At 42.0% G+C, this 21,503-nt stretch overlaps 2 protein-coding genes across 3 annotated transcripts in view; both read right to left on the reverse strand.

Annotated features, from left to right (window-relative positions):
• LOC139584478 (FYVE, RhoGEF and PH domain-containing protein 4-like) overlaps positions 1-16,677 on the reverse strand; it is a 103,445-nt gene extending 86,768 nt beyond the window's left edge. The window contains exon 1 of one of the 2 annotated variants that reach the window (XM_071416388.1): positions 16,300-16,677. In XM_071416388.1, coding sequence (XP_071272489.1) covers positions 16,300-16,486 — 187 coding nt within the window. In that variant the 5' untranslated portion in view covers positions 16,487-16,677. The remainder of the gene's footprint in view (positions 1-16,299) is intronic. The other variant, XM_071416389.1, reaches the window with a different exon arrangement.
• A 426-nt stretch (positions 16,678-17,103) lies between these two features.
• Positions 17,104-21,503, reverse strand: part of LOC139583964 (protein bicaudal D homolog 1-like) — an 83,904-nt gene continuing 79,504 nt past the window's right edge. Inside the window, exon 10 of the mRNA XM_071415429.1 lies at positions 17,104-19,590. The gene's annotated coding sequence lies outside the window, so the exon portion shown is untranslated. The remainder of the gene's footprint in view (positions 19,591-21,503) is intronic.

Raw genomic sequence — 21,503 nt, forward strand, 5'->3', positions numbered from 1 at the left:
GGATGCGTTGGATGGCTACCCGAACGCTACAGGTTCTGACAGGGTTTACCTGTTGAAGCGAATGTCGAATAGACACGTGACGAGGTTCATTCGTCTACAACAGCAACACGTGCTAAATGACTACGTTAAACTTGCCACAGCTTTGAAATTAGAATTCAGTAAACTCGCAAACACGATAGCTCACTGGCTAACACCGTCAAACAAGCTTGGAACGAACACCCACAAGCTTACTATCATAGGCTTCGTTCAGCTTACTTTGGCCTACTCACTGAAACAGGAATGGAAGAGCTGTTACCATTCAAACAAATGTTTCTGTCGAACATGTATCTCACCTTCATTACCTACTTGGGCCGTGAAGGCATCAAAAGTTCACAACGCTAAGAGCCCTGATCACTCGGTTTTGAAGTTTGACCAGGAGCACTCACTCCAGTTAGAGGGTGCATTATCAGGTATTGGAGCATTGAGAGATGATGCACAACAACGGTTTCTACCACGAAACCATGATTCCAATAACCTCCGCGGTCAAAATAACTGTAACTTACGTCGCCATCAAAACGACTAGCTCTACAATCGACCTGTTCGATACGTTCCTGCACCCAACCCACAAAAAGTGTCAGAGCACAAGGGTTACAAAGGGTAAAAGGATGATCAAAACGTAGACCAATGTTCTCCAGAAGTTCCATGATGAACAAAAGCGAGAACAATTTGAGAAAAGGGTAAAAGGACTAGACGGGGAATTACCGGACACCAGGTCCGCAGGAATAAACACCCATAGCAAGGACGTTAAAGTTCAAATTAATGATGCCAAAGACACGACATAGGATACTTGTTATTTGGCCATTGGCCTAGTTGTACTGCAAGGACTTCTAACTGGTCAACCACAGGCTAGGGCTGGGTGATAAAACTAGATCATGTCCCTTTGTTCTGTGGAGATATTCACAGTAGAGAATCACTGGAGAGCATCACTGAGGACAGGGGAGAATGACCATCTACTTCCCTGTATGATTTGTCCTCTTTGAATAAACCTATTTCCCCCCCTGATTTGCTTTGGCGTTTGTGTTATTGACAGTTGTAACGCTATTCTAAGCAGAAAACACATAACCTTATTGGTCTTTCAACTCTTTCATGAGACCACATCACAGATCACATCCAGTCAATAAATTACACCTTGCTGCAGGGAGATGAGACCTCATCACAGTCAAATCACACTTTGCTGCAGGAAGACGAGACCCTCCCCCCTTCTCAGTCACATCTTCTGACCTACACCACTCCACACACACGCACGCACAAATACATGCACACACATTACACACAGCAGTGACACCTCTATAGCCTTGTGTGTTTGAAGGAAAGTGTGTATTTCCATAATGTAGTGTGTGATATGGATTGTTTGTGAGAGCATGCAGCTCCTGTCAGTGTGCTCATTGATGTGATCAACGGAGGATGTTGAGAGAGAGAGAGAAAGAGAGGAACTCACACCGGGAAGTACAGAGATATAATAACCTCACACAGAGACTGTTACAATGCTAAACATAGCCCTTTATTGGTAACGCTAAGGTATCTCACCAGAATTGTTCTTCCACTAAAACATCGCAACACAGATCAGTCCTGTTGGTGATAGAATCAATCATCTGTACATACAAGCTGAATTCTTTAATTAGCTACAGGTACTGTAACTGCCAAAATAAAGGAAACACCAACATAAAGTGTCTTAATAGGGCTTTGGGCCACGAGCCAGAACAGCTTCAATGCACCTTGGCATAGATTCTAGAAGTGTCTGGAACTCTATTGGTGGGATGCGACACCATCTTCCATGAGAAATTCCATTATTTGGTGTTTTATTGATGGTGGCGGAAAACTTTTTCTCAGGCATTTGTTCAATTGGGTTGAGATCTGGTGACACACCCTTTAAATTCCCTATGATCCTTTAAGACCCCTCTTTCAAAGTCACTGAGATCTCTTCTTCTAGCCATGCTAGCCAAAATAATGGGCAAGTGGGGATTTTTATACATGACCCTAAGCATGATGGGATGTTAATTGCTTAATAATTAACTCATTAACTACACCTGTGTGGAAGCACCTGCTTTCAATATACTTTCTATCCCTCATTTACTCAAGTGTTTCCTTAATTTTTCCAGTTACATGTATGTTCCATGTGCCTCAAAACAACATCTATGCACACAACGAATTGATAACCTTGAACAAAAAATATCTGCTGACAGATCCCAATGGTCAAATCACCTCTCATTCGATTCCTTTCCTAGTAAGCTGTAGATATGGTCGGTTGTTCCATGTGGGAGCTTCCCCCCTTTCCACTCAGTAACCCTGCTCATTAACCCAGGCCCATAGCCATCCTCACTACCACAGCCAGAGAACAGCTGGCCATGACCAGATGGCCAGAGGGACATACATAAAGAGATGAATAGAATATGAATGTTTATTTAGATTCTCTCCATTCTGGAATTCTAAATTGACAACATCCCCCCCAATCAAAAATATACATTTTATTCCACTGTGACGACTCATTCTACATGATGCAACTGAACTGATGCAGCAGTCAATTAAGTCTTTTCTCTAGTAACCATAAGGCTGTGTTTAGTGTTTCCTCTCTCATGTGACCCTCCCCACATTGTAACAATGAGTGTGCTGAAAGGAGCAAGCCTGCTGCTCCCAGCGTTCTCCTTCCAGCTGGCCAACCATGCAGGGGAAATACAAAAAGTTACACAGATGAGTGACCAAATCAGTGGATTTAGAGGAAAGAATTCTTATTGGAGAGACAATATTTCAAAAGCGAAGCATGCTCCATTGCCTCGGCTGTGCATGTTTCTAACAGAAAACATCATCAGTAAGTGTCCCACACAAGTGATGACTGCTCACCTCCAATGCTTGGAAAAGTACTTTGGGACCTACTTCCCAATCCGTTTGACTGTGATGCTGGCTCAGTTGACATGCCGTCACATGACATTCGGTCACATGACAGCTGATCGAGCTGTCATATGACCGAATGCATTCACGGGTCACTACGGAGGATTTCTGGTTCCTGATTCAAAGGGAATACCTTGCCGTCTCCCTCTGAGCATTAATGCCGCGTTCAAAACAACTGGGAACTCTGAAATCGGAAATGTCAGACTTCTGACTTCAGCACGTTCAAGACAACTGGGAACTCTGAAAAAAAACGAGCTCAGACTGGGAAAACTCGTTTTGAACGGCCATCCAACTCCGAATTCCAACTCGAGAACTCGGGCCTCTTTCTAGAGCTCCGACTTTGCGACCTGAAGATCGCTGACATTATGATTTTACCTTGTATTTTTCAGAGTTCCCAGTTGTCTTGAAAGCATTATCAGTGCTCTCATCTGCATTAAAACCAAATATCGATCCAGGCTGGATGTGACATCAGAGATCAGGTGCACACTGTCGACCACACCCCCTGACTTTGATGAAGCTCCCACGTGACATTTATCAAGCACTCCCATCTCATTAGTGTTGGTGAGATAAGATACGTTATGTCAGACTAATTTGCAATCGACTGTCATAGCCCCATATTAAAAAGTGAACATTGGCTGTTAATTACATAATCTTTCTCACATGATTGGGGTTTCGAGAATTTTCAAATATCAAAATTGGGTTGTGGGCCAAAAAAGTTTTGGAACGCCTGGGTTAGGGTTAGCTAACATGGTAAGTAGTTGCAGAGTAGGTAAAAGGTAGTAAGTAGTTGCAAAGTTGCTAATTAGCTAAAATGTTAAAGTTGTTTGTGATGACATTCGAACACGTAACCTCTGGGTTTTAGATGTTTTTGCCTAAAGTAACCTTGTGTCTTATGTAACCATACCAAACGTAACATATCTCGTGCATTTGAGTGTCCCCGATTTACATTTACTATGTTACGTCTAGCCTATTAGACCAGGCTGTGCTGGCCCACAGAAAGAAATCATGCTTCACACTCTTTCCTCCCTTTCTTTTCCTCTACAATGAACGGAGGGAGAGTTATCCCTCCGCTCTCTCACACACACGCACGCACGCACGCACGCACACACACACACACTTGAGAGCGGGGACGGTTCCGAGGACTCAGAGATCAAGACAGTATTTTCCCCCAGGCTGGTAGCTATAAGTGCGCTCATGCTCAACAACATGTAACTCAACCATGAGACTGAATGAGTATCAAACAGAATACTGCTCAGCTCATGGGTCTTATAGCTGTTGCCTATTGCTGTGTAATAAATGTTATGTAATATTGGATGAAATACTTGTTAGTTACATAAATAATAATAAACAAATGATATAAGAATAAATTAGACAGACGCAGTTAGTTCACTGATACAGGGCAGTATCAATTTCCTAATCATTCTCTCGGTCTCTCGTGTCAACAACTTCTTTGTGTGATTTGCTCCCGTTTATGTGACACAATATGTCCCTTTTAAAAACATATGGTCATAGAGCTGTAATATGTTAGAATGGGCAGCTGACGTCTGGGAGCACAGCCAAAGATAATCTTCATAAAATGGAGCCCTCACTGGTGGAGAATACAGATTAGTTGCAGGTTATATCAGTTAATGGGGGGCAGGATAGAGGCCAGCGGGGCTGGAGGAGAGGGGTTAGCATGCTCCTAAGATGGCTGTGTGGGTGGCAGGGATGGTGTAGGGGCCTAGGGACACAAATCCCAGGTTTAGATTGGAACATGAAGTGGGATGAAGTTGTTACATTCAAATCACCATTTGCACACCATCCCTTGTTCTCTCAGACACTCACTTTGACTTATGTCTACTCCTGCGTCATACCTGTACTCTGTCTGAATCTAAATAGTTTATATAGTCAACACTTCAGTTTAGAGCCAGCTTAAAGAGATACACAGGGAGTACATCCCTCTCTCACTGTGGAAATGTGCAAAAACTGGAACGATTGACTTCAATCCAACAGGACCACAGTAAGTCTCCACATCTTAACAACAGAAACAGCTTTACCTTTTCTTCTCCAAAACCAATATTTTTGGCGTCGGTTCATTTTCAGTATCCAAAGTCAACGCCTTATCTTTAGAGAACACCTTTCAAAATCTTTCATTTTCATACCCTGTAGGCTCTATACTAGGGTGACATCACATGGCCTTGGGGGTCCCCTGCATCCTTTGATGAGTGTCACTGTGTCCAACATGGTGTGTCCTACTCCTGTAACTCCCAGGTCCCCTCCTAAAGGTCACCTACCCGAGGAGATGCGGCGGCGCAGCGTTCGGGACCTGCGGTAGCCACTGGCCAGGCAGTCCATCCTGTCTCCCTGTCCGGTCGGTAGGGCTTACAACTGGAGCAGGTCGCTGGGCGCAGTCAGGCAGAGAAGGACAGAATGAGGAATACAGAGCCAGAAAACCAGAGAGGCAAGGAAAGTGCATCTGACACTGGGACTGAGGCCCCACTTCCTGCATGTGAATGGTTGCCCAAAATACACCTTCCTCTCTACCTCGCCCTCTCCCTCTTTCTCCACCAGCTGAACAATGGATGGGGCTATGGAGCTCCCTGTGCTGGGGTGAGCTGGAGAGAGAGTTGGGGGGAAGCAGTAGAAGGCCTATATGAAGGATGGGGTGCTCTCCGTTTCCCTGTAAGTTCCTCTATGTCCAGAGTGAGATGTGTCTGTGTCTCTCCCTACGCTCCTCTGCCGAGCTCTAAGACTGTGGACTGGACCAGAGAGCTGAGTCAGCTCAGAGGAGCCTCAGAGCAGCACGCTGTCAGCCAGGCGGGAAACAACACACCAGTCAGGAAGCACCGGCAGTTGCATGGAAAGAAAAACAGGAACTGTGACTGAGCCAGCTAACCAGTTACCTTTTGGCAAGAATGGGTTTGGGCTGGTGTTGCTTCAGTGGGCTTTAGGAGTGTACAGTCTCTTTAGTATCGTACCCTCTCCTTTCTGTTGGGTCTATGGGCTCACTGACTGATGGATTTGGGGTTTCCCTTGCCTCAAACCAGGGGAGTGGCTTTGACAGCTAATTGTATGAGGGGTCAGGAAGCTTTCCGGTTGAAAGAAACAACAACATTAAATAGGACTGGTGTTGGAAAACTCAGTGGCGTTGAACACGTGGGTGTGCTGACTGAAACAAACAGAGAACCCCTTGGGCAGGTGGTGGGGGGACAAGTGCAGGAAGTGTGTCACCAGACCCTTCCCCTCCCTCCATCCCAGACAAACTCATACACACATTTCTGTACAAACACACTCAAATAATCCCCTTCCCTTCACCTCCTCATTGTTTTCCCCATGGGCCTGGGGAAGGAATGCCCCGTCTTCCCAGAATGAGAACGGTAGGGTGTGTGTGTATGTGTGTGTGTGTGGTCCCGTGGTCCCGTGTGGCTCAGTTGGTAGAGCATGGCGCTTGCAACGCCAGGGTTGTGGGTTCATTCCCCACGGGGGGACCAGGATGAATATGTATGAACTTTCCAGTTTGTAAGTCGCTCTGGATAAGAGCGTCAGCTAAATGACTTAAATGTAAATGTGTGGTGGGGTACTCCTTCACACCTGGGAAAAGGGTGAGTGGCCTTGACTCCTACTTTTCCCACCACTAAACGTATTGCCCACTATGCTGGAGAAAAACACTTCCAGGCAAACACGTCTGATAATAGTAGAGTCCTCCTATCAAATTGACCATTCACATCCTGGGTAAAGAAACACACGGCTGAGGATGCACTGTCAACTTCTCTTTATCTGTAGAAAACCAGTCATTGGCCAGATAGGAGGGGTATAATGCAATAACAGAGGATCATTTCATATGAACATAAGGTAAACCAAACCATGGGAACCTATCTTTTTCCATAACATCTAATAGAACAAACAGGGGCAATGTTATCATTGTATGTTATCAAAACCGGAGAGGGATTTTTTGGGGCCCTCCACAGTTTTTCATAAACAAAAATAAAATACAAATTGTTTTTGGTCAAGAGACTGTAAAATCACCAGGAATTCAGCTACAAATTAGTTTCATTTAAGAAATATGTTCAAGTATTCCCTCAAATAAAAAAAGACAAAAAATAGACAAATAAGAATGTGTTCTTAACTGACTTGCCTAGTTAAATAAAGGTAAAATTAAATTAAAATATGTGATCGTGTCTCAATGTAATCAAGGTATTAAATTATTGTTATTTTGAAATACAATCTATTTTTGAGCTTAGTTGTGGTCAATTTGTTGTGTACAAATGATTAGAATTATGTTCCGGCCCCCCGACCATCCGCTCCAACAAAAATCATCCCTCGGCTGAATCTAGTTGCCTACCCCTGACCTAGTGGTTGCAGACTCACCAATCCCTACCACTGGTATTAATCAAAAGCATTTTATCAGAGACATTTTAGTGAGCATTCACTGCTATCTAGTGGAGTTGTTGGGAACTGGAATTATTAATTACACCACAGTTCAAAATAGGGGTACGGGTGTGTAGACTAAAACCCTCTGAGGAATATTGAATGAGCTATATTACCCAGTTCCTGCTATGTGAGGAACACACCCACCTACTTCACTGTGATTATATATTCCCAGAGGGAAGGAGGGAGGGCTTCTCGGCATACCAATAATGTGAAATAATAGGGGTTGACATGATTTTTCGATGACATCCTCTGTCCCCCATACATACAAAATCTGTAAAGTCCCTCAGTCAAGTATTGCGTTTCAAGCACAGATTCAACTACAAAGGCCAGGGAGCTTTCGATAGCCTCACAAAGAAGGACTGTGATTGGTAGATGGGTAACAATAACAAATCAGCATTGTCAAGTTAATAATTATGCTGTGGATGATGTATTAAACCACACCAAAAAATATTTTTGCTATCTCAGATTGTTCTGCCAACAATATACTCTACAACTACAGTACATCACATTTCCAGAGTGGGCTCTCTGCTACTTTTTAAGCTATGATACATGAGCACCACCAACACAGTGAATGGGAAAATGGATTCAAAGGGAACTCCCTCTGTTGGTGATTTGCTGAATGTACTGTACAATCTGTTAGGTTCTAATTTTGAGTAAATAACTCACGGACACTAGAGAAGTTTAACCAAGTTGAATTCTTCCCAAAGGGTCAATACAGCTGTAATTCAGACAAAAAACATTTCACACAAGCACTGATATTTAACCCTTTCTCCTAGGCTGAGTCTCCTCCACAACCGAACAGCCAATGCATCTCTGTTGCTAGACAGAACCTTAGTGATATCTGTTCTACCTCACTTCATCTAACCTGACCTCTAACCCAAAGTGCTCACTCCCCGCAACTCAAGGCTGTCATGGTTATTGATACCAGACTGTGTCTCTTCTCCTCTCAGAGGATCCCTGATGGCTAACAATAACATATCCTGACATAATGTAAACGTTATACATTACCCTCTCTCCCTCAGTGACATTGTTAGTTTATAAGATCTCCACCCGTCTCCCATTATCAATGCCTGCCACTTGTAATCGCTTCCCTGTACTCAACACATTCCAAGCTTAGTTGCACCCACTATATACCTTCCTCCTATAACCCTTAACTTCTGGTGGAGACCCTCTAAACCTTAGCACTCCATCAGTGACATGAATAAGTATATTTTCATATTCTCAGAACCCAACAAATCCTAAAGGAGGGTTGTGATTGGTTAATTACCTATAATGTAAGTTTCTATGTATAAAATGGGTCATATCTCAAAAAGTAATAGAGAGCATTCAATTATTATTAAGAGAACACTCCAATAAACATTCATTATTATTAAGAGAACACTCCAATAAACATTCATTATTATTAAGAGAACACTCCAATAAACATTCAATTATTATTAAGAGAACACTCCAATAAACATTCAATTATTATTAAGAGAACACTCCAATAAACATTCATTATTATTAAGAGAACACTCCAATAAACATTAAATTATTATTAAGAGAACACTCCAATAAACATTCAATTATTATTAAGAGAACACTCCAATAAACATTCATTATTATTAAGAGAACACTCCAATAAACATTCATTATTATTAAGAGAACACTCCAATAAACATTCAATTATTATTAAGAGAACACACCAATAAACATTCATTATTATTAAGAGAACACTCCAATAAACATTCAATTATTATTAAGAGAACACACCAATAAACATTCATTATTATTAAGAGAACACTCCAATAAACATTCAATTATTATTAAGAGAACACTCCAATAAACATTCAATTATTATTAAGAGAACACTCCAATAAACATTCAATTATTATTAAGAGAACACTCCAATAAACATTCAATTATTATTAAGAGAACACTCCAATAAACATTCAATTATTATTAAGAGAACACTCCAATAAACATTCATTATTATTAAGAGAACACTCCAATAAACATTCAATTATTATTAAGAGAACACTCCAATAAACATTCAATTATTATTAAGAGAACACTCCAATAAACATTCAATTATTATTAAGAGAACACTCCAATAAACATTCATTATTATTAAGAGAACACTCCAATAAACATTCAATTATTATTAAGAGAACACTCCAATAAACATTCATTATTATTAAGAGAACACTCCAATAAACATTCAATTATTATTAAGAGAACACTCCAATAAACATTCAATTATTATTAAGAGAACACTCCAATAAACATTCATTATTATTAAGAGAACACTCCAATAAACATTCATTATTATTAAGAGAACACTCCAATAAACATTCAATTATTATTAAGAGAACACTCCAATAAACATTCAATTATTATTAAGAGAACACTACAATAAACATTCATTATTATTAAGAGAACACTCCAATAAACATTCATTATTATTAAGAGAACACTCCAATAAACATTCAATTATTATTAAGAGAACACTCCAATAAACATTCATTATTATTAAGAGAACACTCCAATAAACATTCATTGACTTTGTGGCAAAAAAAAACAAACATTTGACCTTGGGTGAATATCTTGAACTTAAAGCATGTGATGAAGATCAATGTAGTCTGGCTTTGACTCTAACCTCATGATATGGGCTATCAGGGGTTTATACACAGTCACATGCTCATACAAAAGCAGGAGCGCAGAGAGAAAACACAAAAACAAAAAGCACAGAAAGCACCGAGAGCATTAGCATAGTAACCAATACTATAGCATGTTCAATAGGGCCTCCGTGGGGAAACGTGAAAACCTCTGGTTCCTCATTCTGACAAACCAATGCATACATTAGTCTATGCAGAAAGATTCAGCTGCAGGAAGGCTGTCACTGTAATTCATGGCTAACAATGAATGAGGTGGTAATAACCCATGTTTATGGCATGCCAATTTAACAGACTATAATAAAGCTCTTATATTTATAATGAACTGAGTGAGTTGTGCAACACAAGGGGTTGAGAGTGAGTTAAAGCTAGTTGAGAGAGACAGAGGGCTCAGCTCAGCGCAACAACCACCACAATAACAATACACCACAGAGCCATTGATGCATCCAGCCCAGCTATGCTATCCCAGGGTGCCCTGCTCCTTCCCAGGGCAAAGGGAACACAAACAGAACCTTTGTTAAGGCCCCAGAGGATGGCCTCATACTAAGACCAGGCGACCAGACAACACTTTTAGATCCAGCTACTTGCTGTCTGTGGTTAATGAGGGAAATTTCACTCAGCAAGCAGAACAATTCCTAAGATGCCAACAAACAAAAGTGCGGTGCAGGTGTTAAACTGACACGTTATAGCGTGATGGCTGGAGATGTTGGACATACACACAAAATCAGTCTTTGGACAGTATGGGGAAGAGTGTGTTTACAGGAACCACGGGGATGCATATCTCAGAGGAGTTAAACTGCAGGGGGATCCAGCACATCACAGAGTCATATGGTGAATCAAATCAAATGTGATTGGTCACATGCACCAAATACAACAGGTGTAAACCTAACAGTGGAATGCTTACTTACAAGCCTTTAACCAACAATGCAGTTTTAAGAAAGGTGTTAAGTAGAAAATAGATAAGTAAAAAATAACAATTAAAGAGCAGCAGTAAAATAACAGTAGCGAGTTTACTTTCTTCTCCAACACTTTGTTTTTGCATTATTTAAACCAAATTGAACATGTTTCATTATTTATTTGAGGCTAAATTTATTTTATTGATGTATTATATTAAGTTAAAATAAGTGTTCATTCAGTATTGTTGTAATTGTCATTATTACAAATAAAAAATTTTTTTTTTAATCGGCTGATTAATTGGTATCGGCTTGTTTTGGTCCTCCAATAATCGGTATCGGTATCGGCGTTGAAAAATCATAATCGGTCGACCTCTAATACAGGGAGTACCGGTACAGAGTCAATGTGTGGGGGCACAGGTTAGTCGAGGTAATTGAGGTAATATGTACATGTAGGTAGAGTTAAAGTGACTATGCATAGATAATAAACAGACAGTAGTAGCAGCGTAAAGGGGACGATGACAATGCAAATAGTCTGGGTAGCAATTTGATTAGATGTGCAGGAGTCTTATGGCTTGGGGGTAGAAGCTGTTAAGAAGCCTTTTGGACTTAGACTTGGCGCTCCAGTACCGTTTGCCATGCGGTAGCAGAGAGAACAGTCTATGACTAGGATGGCTGTAATCTTTGACCATTTTTAGGGCCCTCATCTGACACCGCCTGGTATAGAGGTCCTGGACGGCAGGAAGCTTGGCCCCAGTGATGTACTGGGCCGTATGGAGGCCATGTGGTCGGAGGCCAAGCAGTTGCCATACCAGGGAGTAATGCAACCAGTCAGGATGCTCTTGATGGTGCAGCTGTCAAACGTTTTGAGGATCTGAGGACCCATGCCAAATCTTTTCAGTCTCCTGAGGGGGAACAGGCAATGTTGTGCTCTCTTCACGACTGTCTTGGTGTGTTTGGACCATGATGGTTTGTTGGTGATGTGGACGCCAAGGACCTTGAAGCTCTCAACCTGTTCCACTACAGCCTCGTCAATGAGAATGGGGGTGTGCTCGGTCACTCTTTTCCTGTAGTCCACAATCATCTCCTTCGTCTTGATCATTTTGAGGGAGAGGTTGTTATCCTGGCACCACATGGCCAGGTCTCTGACCTCCTTCCTATAGGGTGTCTTATCGTTGTCGGTGATTAGGCATACCACTGTTGTGTCGTTGGCATATTTAATGATGGTGTTGGAGTCGTGCCTGGCCATGCAGTCATGAGTGAACAGGGAATACAGGAGGGGACTGAGCACGTACCCCTGAGGGGCCCCTGTGTTGAGGAAAAGCGTGGCAGATGTGTTGTTTACCTACCCTTACCACCTGGGGGTGGCCTGTCAGGAAGTCCAGGATCCAGTTGCAGAGGGAGGTGTTTAGTCCCAGGGTCCTTAGATTAGTGATGAGCTTTGAGGGCACTATGGTGTTGAACGCTGAGCTGTAGTCAGCGAATAGCATTCTCACATAGATGTTCCTTTTGTCCAGGTGTGAAAGGGCAGTGTGATATGCAATAGAGATTGCATCATCTGTGGATCTGTGGGGGCGGTAGTGGGTTTGTAGTTTCTGGGATAATTGTGTTGATGTGAGCCATGACCAGTCTTTCAAAGCACTTCCTGGCTACAGACGTGAGTGCTACGGGTCAGAAGTCATTTAGGCAGGTTACCTTAGTGTTCCTGGGCATGGTGATTTTCACAAAATCTATGGTGGTCTGCTTGAAACATGTTGGTATTACAGACTCAGTCAGGGACAGGTTGAAATTGTCAGTGAAGACACTTGCCAGTTGGTCAGCACATGCTCGGAGTACACGTCCTGGTAATCCGTCTGGCCCTGTGGCCTTGTGAATGTTGACCTGTTTAAAGGTCTTACTCAAACCAGCTACAGAGCGCGTGATCACACTGTCGTCCGGAACAGCTGACAGCTCATGCTTCAGTGTTGCTTGCCTCGAAGCGAGCATAGAAGTCATTTAGCTCGTCTGATAGGCTTGTGTCACTGGGCAGCTCACGGCTGTCCTTCCCTTTGTAGTCTGTAATAGTTTGCAAGCCCTACCACATCCAACGAGTATCGGAGCCGGTGTAGTACGATTCAATCTTAGTCCTGTATTAACACTTTGCCTGTTTGATGGTTTGTCGGCTGGCATTGCGGGATTTCTTATAAGCTTCGGGGTTAGAGTCCCGCTCCTTGAAAGCGGCAGCTCTACCTTTTAGCTCGGTGCAAATGTTGCCTGTAATCCATGGCTTCTGGTTGGGGTATGTACGTACAGTCACTGTGGGGACGACGTCATCGATGCACTTATTGATGTAGCCAGTGACTGATGTGGTGTACTCCATAATGCCATCGGAAGAATTCCGGAACATATTCCAGTCTGTGCTAGGAAAACAGTCCTGTAGCTTAGCATATAATTATAAACGATGTGCATTGTGAAAAGTAATGTCAAATTGCTTATAACACCACAAATATGCCCAATTGTTCTTATTTTTGGAAGAATCTTTTAGGCAGTGATTGTGTAATAAATTAGTCATATAAGTGTAATAAGGTATTTGTACTGTGCTGGATTAATAATAATATATGTAATTTTTTATAAATTCATATGAAGAAAAAAAATCTCCAGAATATAGACATAGTCCTTATTTTAGAGCACACTATAAGGACTATAATGACACCAAGATGTTGTCTGTACGGTTCACGGATCATATGGTCTGACAGGTGGCATGTATAGTTCTAAAAAGGGCCACTTTCATCATGATTTTCACACATTTTGTTTTATATAAATGTAAAAATCATATCAAACATCCTTCCGCCTCCCGGGTGGCGCAGTGGTCTAGGGCACTGCATCGCAGCGCTAGCTGTGCCACCAGAGTCTCTGGGTTCGCGCCCAGGCTCTGTCGCAGCCGGCCGCGACCGGGGGGTCCGTGGGGCGACGCACAATTGGCCTAGCGTCGTCTGGGTTAGGGAGGGTTTGGCCGGTAGGGATATCCTTGTCTAATCGCGCTCCAGCGACTCCTGTGGCGGGCCGGGCGCAGTGCGCGCTAGCCAAGGGGGGCGGGTGCACAGTGTTTCCTCCGACACATTGGTGCGGCTGGCTTCCGGGTTGGAGGCGCGCTGTGTTAAGAAGCAGTGCGGCTTGGTTGGGTTGTGCTTCGGAGGACGCATGACTTTCGACCTTCGTCTCTCCCGAGCCCGTAAGGGAGTTGTAGCGATGAGACAAGATAGTAATTACTAGCGATTGGATACCACGAAAATTGGGGAGAAAGGGGGTAAAAAATAAAAAAATAAATAAAAATAAACCATCCTTCCTCTCAATGAAGTGTCTATGTGAGAATTGCCATAATAATCTGAGATACCCAAAACATTTGTTCAGCTTGCTCTGGCGTGGAATCGCCCTATACCTATAGAGCAGCAGGTGACTGCAGGTCAGAGGAGAAGACGCTTGAGGATGACTCATGACTGATCACATGGTGTCTCTGAACTCTACAGTATCACCTCTTATAGAGTCTGCTGCTGGCTCACCCCACTTGATTTAATTAAGTGACATCTAATATGTCTATTTCCGTTAGTACGAACTCAGCCTTAAAGGGTCACCTCACCAATCTATCCTGGAGGTGACATTGCCCAAAGGCAAAGTTTTCACCAAACAGCAGGTACGTAGGCTATAGTTGGCTCTGCTTTCAATAAAATATTTGCAATGCTCCATGTTGTTTGCACAACCACATTTAATCTCCCCAGGACGGGGAGAGACAAGACTGGGCCATGTAAGTGTTCCACCCCTCTCTCTCTGTAGCATGCCTAGGCACAGGCTGGACAGCCTCTCAGTAACAACAGAAAGAAGGAACACTAGTCAAGGGGTTGAAATAGAAAAATATTTGAGGCATTAAGGAAATTACATAACAGGTTAAGGCATGTCTGCAACCTTCCACCTCGTACATATCTGACTGTTCAGCAGTCAGCAGTCTAGTGCAATGCAATCCCCTCTCTGTAAAAACACATACTACAGGTGTGTTGGCCATTCCATACTTTCACAATAGCTCAATAGCCTAGCCCAAGATTATGGCAACAATTTATGTTCACCCAATGACTAGGTTATGTTCACCCAATGACTGGAGGCTCCTGTCTCAGCCTCCAGTAATTATGCTGCAATAGTTTATGTGTCGGGGGGCTAGGTTCAGACTGCTATATCTGGAGTATTTCTCCTGTGTTATCCGGTGTCCTGTGTGAAGTTAAGTATGCTCCCTCTAATTCTCTCTCTCTCTCTGAGAACCTGAGCCCTAGGACCATGCCTCAGGACTACCCGGCCTGATGACTCCTTGCTGTCCCCAGTCCACCTGGCTGTGCTCCTGCTCCAGTTTCAACTTTTCTGCCTACGGCTATGGAACCCTGACCTGTTCACCGGACATGCTATCTTGTCATGGACCTGCTGTTTTCTCTCTCTCTACCGCACCTGCTGTCTCTAACTCTGAATGATCGGCTATGAAAAGCCAACTGACATTTACTCCTGAGGTGCTGACCTGTTGCATCCTCTACAACCACTGTGATTATTATTATTTGACCCTGCTGGTGTAACCGATGTGAAATGGCTAGCTAGTTAGCGGTGGTACGCGCTAATAGCGTTTCAATCGGTGACGTCACTCGCTTTGAGACCTTGAAGTAGTGGTTCCCCTTGCTCTGCAAGGGCCGCGGCTTTTGTGGAGCGATGGGTAACGATGCTTCGTGGGTGACTGTTGTTGATGTGTGCAGAGGGTCCCTGGTTCGCGCCCGGGTCGGGGCGAGGGTACGGACAAAATGTTTACTGTTACACTGGTCATCTATGAACGTTTGAACATCTTGGCCATGTACTGTTATAATCTCCACCCGGCACAGCCAGAAGAGGACTGGCCACCCCTCAGAACCTGGTTTCTTCCTAGGTTCCTGCCTTTCTAGGGAGTTTTTCTTAGCCACTGAGCTTCTACATCTGCATTGCTTGCTGTTTGGGGTTTTAGGTTGGGTTTCTGTACAGCACTTTGTGACATCGACTGATGTAAAAAGGGCTTTATAAATACATTTGATTGATTGATGATGTGCAAGGTATGTGAAACAGTACATACAACTACAGTAACACGATAAGATTGTTAAAGTAATAGTGTGGACAGTGAAGCCAGGCAACAGAATCTTTTTTAGTTTCTATGTGCACATGCACAAAAGTAAAAAATGATCACTGTGATGGAATAGCCAAAAGCAAACCCTACCATTTCACAGTATCAAGGCACTACTACACACGTTATTAGACATGTTACACAAAATATTACACTCACTGTACCCAATGTTGAGGATCTGAGTTTTATGTTTTTTGGCCGTTTGAGCGAAACACGTCACTACCAGCTACGCACCGCCATCGGTCCGGCAGTCACTCACCTGAATATTCCTCATGCTCCATGTCGGATTCGACAAAAGTTCGGGGTTTCCTCCGGAAGGCGACCCGTCTGAAGTCGTCCATGTCCTTATCCTCTGCTGACCGTTCCAACATCGAAAACGATTTATAGAGTGAGTAGCTCAATCGGGTAGTCGAGCATACTCGAGCACTAAAATGCACAATTAGCATTCAACATATTAGGCTACAGTTAATTTCATTCCATGTCAAACAATATTCCAACTAATCATCGACAGCAAAATGAAACAAACGTGTTGAAGGTTTTACTGGCAAGTACACATATATTTTCCCAGATAGCCACAATAAACGTTGATGACTAAGTCCAAAGTCAATGCGCTGGTGCGTCCGCTCTGCGCTCCCCTAAATCATCATGATCCGTTTATCTCTGTACAATCACTTTGAAGCAGACTATTCCAAACCCCGCCCTGTTTCACTGTTGTAGACTGTATCCGTTGCTCTGATTGGAGGAGGAACCCCCCCATCCCCGTTCGATATGGAACAAGATAGTGATCAATAGGCTATTATTACGATATGAATATCGTGTTGGTTGTAGGAAAACAATAGATTACAGAGAGAACGTACCACTTCCTTGAATAGCTGAAAGGTGTTTTGCATACAATCTAATGTAAAATAATGACAGGTTGTGCTGTGCCTGTGGTACTGATTGTAATAAACATCCATAATGATAACGTAACATTTCCAAATAAATGGAAACTGTTATGAAATGGATGACATACATAAGGTTATTAGGACCATCATACTTGAGAAAAAATACTCAGCCAATACAGTCCATATTACTCCAAGACAGTTGTTTTTATTTGATATTGAAGCCGATGTTACACTGTTTTAAATGGAGTAAAAATTATTAACAAGAAACCCAATACAGTATATTGCTGCCTTTTAATTCCTGTTTTCTTTATTGATTAGTGTCTCTGACGTCAGGGCACTGTACTGTATCGCCATCTTCCAATGATGAAGGAACTTGTGCAACAACCAAGGGAGTTGACAAAATGTTCTCCAGACACCAGTCACTAGACTAGCTTTGGACCTCACTCCTCTTCTTCATCTTCTTCTGTTCCACCCAAGGTTTCATAATACAGCATGCAAACATGCTTTCACCAGCACTAACTGTGTGGATTCTAAGGGTGATTGTCCTTTGTGGTCACAGTATACACGTCTCACCAGAATAAACCCAATTAAGTTCAATAAATCCACCCACATTTGTGAATTAATGAATACAGAACTGTAAGAAAAATCTATCACAATGCGTCTGGCTCCAATCCATAAGGAACTAGGTGTTCAGATTCCCCTTCAATTAAGCCGACTAGTCAAACATAAGACATAATCATTACTATCGACTCAAAGGAAAGAGAAAGAGATACAGTGGACGTGAATCAGGCAACTCAAACATTAGCTACCTCATCAACTCAAACACACGGTTTGTTCTGGGCTCTTCTTGCATTAATGTTTCAACTAGGTTAGCCAGATCATCAAAGCTTTATACAAATTGATCTGAAGGTGTAAGCGTGTGACTCACAAAATCCTTCCGATATCCTGGAAGACTTTGGTATTCATCCCTGTTCTCAGCCTGCTGGTTAGTGTCATGATATCATATCCGACAAAGACATATAGATCTATACATGGCTCTGATAACCGGAAGAGAGATGCCTGGATCGAGATAACATCACAGTCATTGGATTCCACAGAGCATCCAGACAACTAATCTAAGTCATGTCCACTGTTATTTCTTCATTGCAAAGTCCTTATTGTGCTTGTAAAGAACAATGTTTGGAGGAGAAGGTAGTATACCTTTCGTTTGAATCTACAGTATTTCATTCATGCCCCAGAATGATATTTGATTACCGTAATTACCTTTGGGTTAGACATTAAACAAGCAATCTCTGACACAAACAACGCCATGTTTAAGAAGAGCGAATTCAAATGCCTTATTTAGACAGAAACATGATACTAGGGGGCCACAGCATTGGGGGATTGTGTTAAAACTAAACTGAGGAGGGGAGTCTTGTCACACAGATCAGAGTCGAGTCAACTTGTGCAATTCTAAAGGCCACATCCAGGCTTACTAACCCATACGTCACCTCCTCATCTCCTACCTTTAGTATCAGAGTGTCTATGTCAAATAAGATTTCACCTACATGACAAACATAATCAATCACCTCAGTAGTAACTGTGGTAAAAAAAAAAAACGGATGTCAAAAATATAATCTTTGTCTTGCAAAAAAGTTGTATAAAAAAGCATCTCAAGTGTAGTGATGTTAGATTGGTAGTTAAAATCAAGACAACCCACCTCATCAAACATTACCATTGTAATGCAATATCACTTCCATTCAATTAGTCTCTCCACAATGATATCAAATTCAATGTGTACTTCAACACTACCATGTAAAGACAGAAGCTATTACACATGTAGAGATGATCCTTACAAACTGATGCTTTTACATGGCTAATATTCTGTCTAGTCTGTTAGGCAAGTTTGTAAGCATCTCACATCACCAAAAGGAAACCTTGTTATTGACAGAAAATGTGATGCTAAACTTGTAGGATATAGACCATCCCATATTCAATTGGAAAAGAGTTCAAATGTTTTTATTTTTTGACGATATCAATGAGAACATAACAGCCATAGTTTAGTGAATCAATCCTCATGACTTAAGTCTAAACACCACAGCAATAATACTCATTTTGAATTCCATTTTAAAGAATGACCAACAACAATCAAATGATATCACACGCAAATTAGAAGTAATAAATAAATGAACAAAACACAAATCAATAAATAACCAAGTCAGTTAAATAGATAATAAATAATCATATAGATACAATACATCGTTTAAGTCAATAATATTTGTTAGTCTGGCGTGTGCACTGCAGTCCGGTCCTCCAGTCTATCTTTTCTGGACAGGATCTGACGTCATTCCAGCCCAACCAGTGAGGAGCACCACACTAAAGTTATACATCATCTTCTCTGTAACTCGACCAACCAGGAGAAAGTGTGGCCTGTGGAGGCGGGGCTTGCTGAGGGAACACAGAAGTGGGATGCCAGGTTGAGTGAGATGGGAGACAGGAGTCCCTGGTGCTGTGTGTCTCCAGGAGGCCTGGGCCCATGGGTAGGGGCGCGCTGGCTAGATGCCCAGGGACCTGGGGGGTGATGCTGCTGGACCAGGCTGTTGAGGGGGTCCAGGGGGCCTCTGCTGCTGCTGGAGAGGGGTGGTGTCTGGTCCTCCTGGAGCGCTGTCACAATGTTCGGACTCGGACTGCGAGGAGGACGGGAGGGAGAAGAGAGTAGAGCGAAAGAGGACATGATAGCAGGGAATATAGTAAAAAGGACATGTATCCCAATGGTGCTATAAAGTGCTCAGAAATCAACAAACCAAAAAATGGGAGGGACCAAAACTGTTCCCAGAAACAACAGCGATAGAAATTGTTAAAATTTCAGGAAAGGTGAAGCACATTTAAAATATTTTGGGAGAACCGACTTGGTCAAACAACACTATGAATAAGAAAAGAAATAGACAGGACATTAGATTTGTCAGCAGTTACGTATTTGCCTGTAGTGAAGATTCAGAGGCAATGAGATACCTACTGTATGGGTGGGTTATAGAGGGCTGAGGTTGGGGACTGTAGTGAGATGAACTAGTTAGTTCTGTATGACTCGGATCTAGGACTGCATTAGTAGAATAAGCAGAGTATTACTGGTGGCAAAAGTGTCATGCAAAACCAATGCATTTGCCAACAGTAATATAGCCATTATCCTGCTCAATAGTACAAAACAGTTTAATGTGGTTAAGTTATAAAAACCAACGCCTCACCCTTTTACTCCATGTGCTGTGAGTATAAATACACAAGTCTTCACGTCTTAATGAGTTAGTTAATATTTTGTGTGTGCGTGAACTATTATACAGATACCCGTGATGAAATGTGTTTGATGAAACAACTATAGTTCATTCATTCATATCTGTGTCTTAAAGGTCCAATGCAGCCGTTATTATCTCAATATCAAATCATTTCTGGATAACCTTACTGTGATTGTTTTCAATTCAAATGGTCAGGAAGAACCAAGAAAAAAACCATTTCTCTGGGAGTAGTCTGAGTGGGGAGGGAAAACTGAAAACTAGCTTTATTGGCAGATGTTTGGAACTCTTTTTCTTATCGACGTATTAACTTATTTGCCCACCAGGCAGGCCACAACTCCATCCCACCAGGCAGGCCACAACTCCATCCCACCAGGCAGGCCACAACTCCATCCCACCAAAACAGGCTGAAATTCCTGGTGGTATTTTCAAACAGCTCTTACACTAAAAGGGAATTTCATGATTTTCACAATTTCACAGTATTATTCCAACCTCATAGTGTGGAAATATACATTGAGCTACAACAGTATTGGGACAGTGACACATGTTGTTTTGGCTCTGTACTCCAGCACTTTGGATTTGAAATGATACAATGACTATGAGGTTAAAGTGCAGACTGTCAGCCTTACTTTTTGTACATAGTCCCCCCATTTTAGGAGACCAAAAATATTGGAACAAATTCACTAATATGTGTATTGAATTAGTCAAAAGTTTGGTATTTGGTCTCATATTCCTAGCACGCAATGACTACATCAAGCTTGTATCTTTACAAACTTGTTGGATGCATTTGCTATTTATTTTGGTTGTTTCAGATTATTTTGTGCCCAGTATAAATGAATGGTAAATAATCTATTGTGTCATTTTAGAGTCACTTTTTTTGTAAATAAGAATAGAATATTTTTCTAAATACTTCGACATTAATGTGGATAGTACCATGATTACGGATAATTCTGAATGACTCATGAATAATGATGAGTGAGAAAGTTACTGACGCACAAATATCATACCCCAAGACATGCTAACCTCTCACCTTTTTTGAGGGGGTATGATATTTGTCGGTCTGTAACTTTCTCACTCATCATTATTTACGATTCATCCAGGTTTATCCATAATCATGGTAGCATTCACAACGTAGAAGTGTTTAGAAACATATTCAATTCTTATTTACAATAAAAGTGATTCCAAAATGACACAATACATTATTTACCATTCATTTCTATTGGGCACAAAATATTCTGAAACACAACCAAAACAAACAGCAAATGCATCCAACAAATGTGCAGAGTCACAAGCTTGATGTAGTCACTGTGTGCTTT

The sequence above is a fragment of the Salvelinus alpinus genome, chromosome 9, assembly GCF_045679555.1.
Source record: "Salvelinus alpinus chromosome 9, SLU_Salpinus.1, whole genome shotgun sequence".
Classification (NCBI taxonomy): domain Eukaryota; kingdom Metazoa; phylum Chordata; class Actinopteri; order Salmoniformes; family Salmonidae; genus Salvelinus; species Salvelinus alpinus.